Raw genomic sequence first — 6,000 nt, 5'->3', positions numbered from 1 at the left:
ACACTATTCCTTTTCAATTGTATGTTACTCTAAATGTTGTTGTTATCTCTTCTGTTCTATAGCCCTGATGAAGACCTGAAACTCAGGTCGAAACGTTGGCATAAAATAAATAAATATTGTTTTGTTTATTTATGTTGTTCTTTGCTGACCGCACCCCCCGACAAACTTCTTCAAGCAATAATTATAATCTGTTTCACAGTAGCTGTTGAGTCAGCCATGTGGGTTTGGGAGCCCTCTGGGGTCCATCCAGCCTCATAAAGTTGGCACCCTTAATTGGGTAAAAATCTGAAGGATGAGTGTGATTTTGACCAAAACACCTCCTTGCACAACCTTTAGTCTAGTAACAGTACTTCCTTACAAAGTACTGCACCCCTGACATTTCATGGGTTGTAGCGGTACATATTTAATTTTTTAATAAAATGTCTACTGTTTGGATGGGCAGTCAATTTCAACTAAAGTGTTCAAGAGAGCATTTTCATTTTTTTTTTCTTTTAGCTTGATTGAAGTACTTTTACATTTTTGAAAACTTTAACTCAAAAATTCTCATATCTATGAGAATGACCTATGTAGTAAACTGAAGTTTATTTTTTTAACTTTAAGAAAATACTATTTATATAATGAAAAAAAGTTACGTTTTGGATCAGAAGAATCCCTGTCCAATACAGCATATCTTGGTATTTCGATTCCTTGACTCTCCAATATTGAATAGACTTTTCTTCTGTCCTATAAAACCAATTAATATCAATAAACTAACAATTAAATCTGTAATTAAAGTTAACAAATTAAAAAAAACAAAAAGAGAGCTTATTGATAACCAATAACCATTAATCACAAAATGTCTGCGCTTGAGCTTAAAATCACTTGATTTATAATAAACTGAATATATGTTTCAACTTGGTCTGATCACAGAGCAATGAAAGATATTAATAATATAAAACTAAAAATATACATTTGTGGAAATATTTCGTTTCAGATCTTAAGGGCAATATGTAATACTAAGAAATTTGATCAAACTGAAAAATTTGAAGAATGAATGACAGTAAATTGGCTTTCGTTATTATTAACAATTGTTTAACAAAATTCAATTGAAACTCTTTAAGCCTCAATGAATCTCAAGTGACCTTACGTTTCCTCAGCAGCAGCTAATTAATTAATTTTTCTTAAATATATATGAAAGAAAATTTTTTTCTTGTCTTCAATTTAATTTACATACTAGAAACACCGGAACAACAAGTTCCTATGTCATAGATATAAATAATTTAAATTACTTATTTGATCCTAGTTAATAGTTCGCAACATATTTAGTAATGTGAATAAATCAATCAAAACCCGTTCATTGATCAATCGAATAATAAATACATTAAATTTATATAAACAACAGAATGTTATAAAATATTCTATTAATGTTTCTGACTGTATATGTACAGTAAACAGTAAAACCTCGCTAATCTAACTTCCATGAGTTTGATCTTCTTTTGGTTCCTATTCCTCAATCACCAAAACAACAAGTTTAAGATAAATATTTTGCCAAAAACATTAGTTCAAATTAAACTCTCTCCCATCCTTTCAAAAGTAATTATTTTAGTGTTTATTTTGAACTTGGTTTGGTGAAGTGAAATAATGTTAAACTACAATTTAAAAGAAAATGTAAGGCAATGAAGTTAAGAGAAAGATAACTGATTTTCAGAAAGATGTGTTTAAAATTTATTTCTCGATCCTTACAATATTATAAATTATCATAAATAAATAATTTATTATGAATTATTTTTACTTTAGGCTACAGGGCCTGATTGACCTAATAACAAATAGGAGTCAAAGTGACTACAATTAAAGACTGACAACCTAATAAAAAGGAATTATAATAAAATTTAATGGCGGTCAACAATCATCAAACAGCATAGAAGATGTTAACAAAACCGAAACTGAAGTGACAATGTTCTATATATAGGTTTTTGTAACAACACATATGTTTTTCATCTTCCGTTAGTAGACTTTCTATCCCTTCTGACCCACCCTCTGATCTCATCGAGGTTGGATTAGCAGGGTTAAGTAATTTTTAACCCTCAACAGAGTCAAATAAGGAGTGTTTGAAAAAAAAAAATTAGAAATAATTATACTTTCATGTTTTGTTTCTTATAGGATACATGACTTACATAGGGTGAATATAAGGTTTACCATTTTTCTGGAATTAACAAAAATAAAAAACATCAATTTGGACTAGAGGTATAATTTTCTTAGAATGTATGAAATATAAAAAACAATTTTTTTGAGGTTGTTGTTGTTGGCTGGGGCTTTAGGGTGTAAAACCCTGAGGTCATCAATGTTCATGTTTCACACTTTATAATTCTGTTTCAAGAGTTTTTTTTTTGAGGTAGCATAACCTATTTGTTGCACATTTGGTGCACTTCAATGTGGTTTGCCCACGCAACAAACATTATATTACTCCTTTTCAGAAATGCAACAATAAATATCTACATAAAAGTTCATTATCTAAATTAATAATTTTTAATTTATATATTAATAAGTATAAGACCTAATTGTCTGGAATAGAAGCAGTGGACAGCGGATAGATATATTTTCTTTTTATTAAAATTTTAAATTTCATTTATTTTGAAACATTAAACCCTCAAATTTTGAGAGAGTGGAATAAAACAGTTTAAAACATAGCTAACATATTACTGTCATGCCCTGAAAGGATGAAAATGGCAGAAACTTTTCAAATAACAATTATTTAGACAAACTCAAAAATAATAAATTAATTTTTGAAAAATATGACCCGAAATGGGCCATCCATGTGAAGATACAAATTGTATTTTTAGGCTTTGTTTGTCTCCAATGTAAATTACACTAATAGTACTAACACTATTAACAAAAATATTAAATGAAGAAAACAAGATGTATTTAGAAGCGATGAAAAAGTAAATAAATAATAGAAAACAATATTTAAACTTTTTTTCAGTATTCATTCATCTGTTTCAAACTATACAATGGAGGAAATAGTTCCACATAAATCTTATAAAGAAAAGTGAGAAAGTCGGGTATCCTGAAGGAAATATCGCTCAGTTGAGGGTTAAAATACATTCTTTGACATATACAGTCACCATCAAGGTTAAGATGTAAACTTTTTTTCTTAACTTCTAAAGAAAAAATATGATCGTGCCAAAAAAAAAAAAGAAAAAGAAAAGAGATTGCTTTTTAATCAATACATTTAAGAACAATTTTATGAACTCAATCAACCAACTATATAATCCTAAAGTTACATAAGTGACTGAGAATCACTTTTGCAGTAAAAATAAATGAGCAAAGCAGTATTTTCAAAAATTTGAAAAACTAAAGAACAAAGAAACAGAATAGTTAAAAGATGAATAGTTGGAAATAAAATAAAATATAATAGGACCCTCTGTAACGTGAACTAAAAGATACAAAACTGTTGATAATTCAAAATAATATAATAATGAACTGAATTACTATCGAAAAAAAATAAATAAATAAAAGGTAATGAAATGATGAATCTACTACATATACCATTTTGTAAAGACAATTCAACATAGATAAAATTGAAATTTATAACAAAGATACATAAATTAAGGGGGGAAAAGTGGAAACAACCCTTAATAGACTCTAATAATAACGTTTCAATGGATGGAGGGATTTCCCCCAAAAAAATAAACTTGCAAAAGACTATGTCGTTCCCCCATATCTTAAAACACTGCCGACATGATATTCTACTAATTAGCTTTTAAATTTCCAATGTTTATTGACCAGTAGATGATCAATAAGCTTTTGGTTTTTATTTAATTTCATTTAAAATTAAATCAAATATGGATTGTTTCCATTTACATTAAGGGGAATTAATTTATTAATTTCTGTCATTTTTGTGGTCTGAAATCTCAGAAATATATAACATATTTTTCACTTTATAGGGGGTCCTGATGTGATTGTTCTTTTGAATAAACCTGAATCAAAGAAAAATAAAGAAGAAAGAAACTCTTGAATCATTATTACTATTATGAAATTTCATTTCAATTTGGAGTTCATACAAAAGAACAAAAACTACAGGTTCATTCTAAAGATAGAATAAAAATATTATTACAGAACAGAACAGCTGAAATTTATTATATTAAAATTTCAACTGATCCTGAAAGAATAAAGAACTGCCATAAAGCTCTATACTTAGAGCTTCATACAGGTATTTTATTAATCGTGATTCATAAACTAAAAATGCTAAATAAAAACTGTTCCACTACATTCCTTAAGCTGTAGGCGATACATGTAGTCATGCTGGAATATCACTCTGAAACACACTGCAATCACTTTGTACAGCAAAAATATAAATGGATACCTGCCTGTTTTATAACTACAAAGAAATAAGAAATATATTCTAATGTTCAATAAAAGATATAATTTTATATAAAAATTTGTAAAAAAAAGAAACAAAAACAAAAAACAGACTTTCAATAATTTGAAAATTGTCAAAGAGTCATTTGAACAATATTGTTGTTTAAAAGGGTTTAAAAATTAACATCATGATGTGTAACTAAGCCAAATCATATGTTTATACAATGTTCAATGCACTTTCTTTCAACCAATGCATGCTATTTGCTACAATGTAACAAGAAAACGAATTTAAGAAAGTTTAATGAGCATGCATAAACACTTATTACAAATTATAATTAGATAAAAGCTAATAAATAACATTTCCGGGAATAAAAAAAAGAAAAGAAAAAACAAACAAGACGACAGGGGCAAAACTAAATTTACTTTCCACAATTACTCAATACCTGAATGTCATACTGCATGTGAAGATTATTGATGACATAAGGTTGAGTAAGCGTAGCATATTGAATAGCTTTTTCTAAAGGAAACCCCTTTGAGTGAAAAGATATGAGGCAGTCACAAGATGGCCACTCCTCAACTGGTTTCTGAAAAATTATAATACACATTATATTTATTGAAAATAGCTTAAAAGTTTATTAATAAACAAACATAATAAAAGTCCAGCGATTAAATATCTCTTGAAAGAGATAAAACCTAGTAAACTGGACATCATGACACTTCACTAGGGCATCAAAACCCAGGGTTACCATGGTCCTGACTACATCAGATTCTGATATAAGTTTCAAAAAACAATACTTAAAAAAAAATTATATTTTTGTTTTCTGTTTAAATATAAATTTACTATATGAAACGTCAATTTTTCAGGATGAGTTTTAAAAGATAAGCGAATGTAATCTAATTTAATTGATCAATCAAAATAAGTTTCTTGTCTTCTATAAACTTCTTTCAATGGACAAATTTTTTAATTCTCTTTTTTATAGATGAAAAGAGCTTTAAAAGAAATTAATTTCAATAAGACATTCTATGTTGCAGTTTTAAAAAATTGAGGTTTTTAGAAAATGATCCAAGTTTTTGAATATAGGTAATAATAAATAATTCAAAACACTATCCAAATTATAGTCTCAAAACTTTTATTTCTTTTACACGTCCAACGTTTCGGCCAATTCGGCCATCTTCAGGGACAATCTCAATTCACTATGAAACATATAATTTAACCACTCTAAAAACTTCATACAGGCTATTCTGCCCAGGTCAAAAAATTTATATCTAATAAGTCAAATATCCATTTAAAACCACAGTCAAAATTATTTCTCTTTGAACACTATTAATACACTTTTAAAGTAATAAATGGTTAAATTATATGTTTCATAGTGAATTGAGATTGCCCCTGAAGATGGCCGAATTGGCCGAAATGTTGGACGTGTAAAAGAAATAAAAGTTTTGAGACTATAATTTGGATAGTGTTTTGAATTATTTATTAAAAAATTGCCAGTCTCAAGAAAGAATTTTAAGATTATAAATAGGTAATAAGTTAATGATTGGTCAACTAAGTACTAGAATTCAAATTTTTAAGTGTTTAAAATTTTATGAGGCCAATCTTGAAATAGATGATCATTGGATGATTAAAAATCTAAGTTTTCCAATTGATTAAAAAGGATTAAA

General features: G+C 27.8%; 1 protein-coding gene across 18 annotated transcripts in view; it reads right to left on the bottom strand.

Annotated features, from left to right (window-relative positions):
* l(1)G0196 (inositol hexakisphosphate and diphosphoinositol-pentakisphosphate kinase) overlaps nt 1-6,000 on the bottom strand; it is an 82,360-nt gene that overhangs the window by 66,044 nt on the left and 10,316 nt on the right. For 13 of the 18 annotated variants that reach the window (XM_024360665.2, XM_024360654.2, XM_024360642.2 and 10 more), the window contains 2 exons: nt 4,779-4,922; nt 633-723 (listed from right to left, as the gene is read on the bottom strand). In XM_024360665.2, the coding sequence (XP_024216433.1) occupies nt 633-723; nt 4,779-4,922 (235 nt within the window). The remainder of the gene's footprint in view (nt 1-632; nt 724-4,778; nt 4,923-6,000) is intronic. The other 5 variants (XM_014427771.3, XM_014427773.3, XM_014427768.3 and 2 more) reach the window with 1 other exon arrangement.

Source organism: Halyomorpha halys, unplaced genomic scaffold (assembly GCF_000696795.3).
Source record: "Halyomorpha halys isolate HHAL.00 unplaced genomic scaffold, Hhal_1.1 Scaffold670.1, whole genome shotgun sequence".
Lineage (NCBI taxonomy): Eukaryota > Metazoa > Arthropoda > Insecta > Hemiptera > Pentatomidae > Halyomorpha > Halyomorpha halys.
The sequence above is the reverse complement of the archived record's forward strand: the minus strand, read 5'-3'. Positions and strand labels throughout refer to the sequence as shown.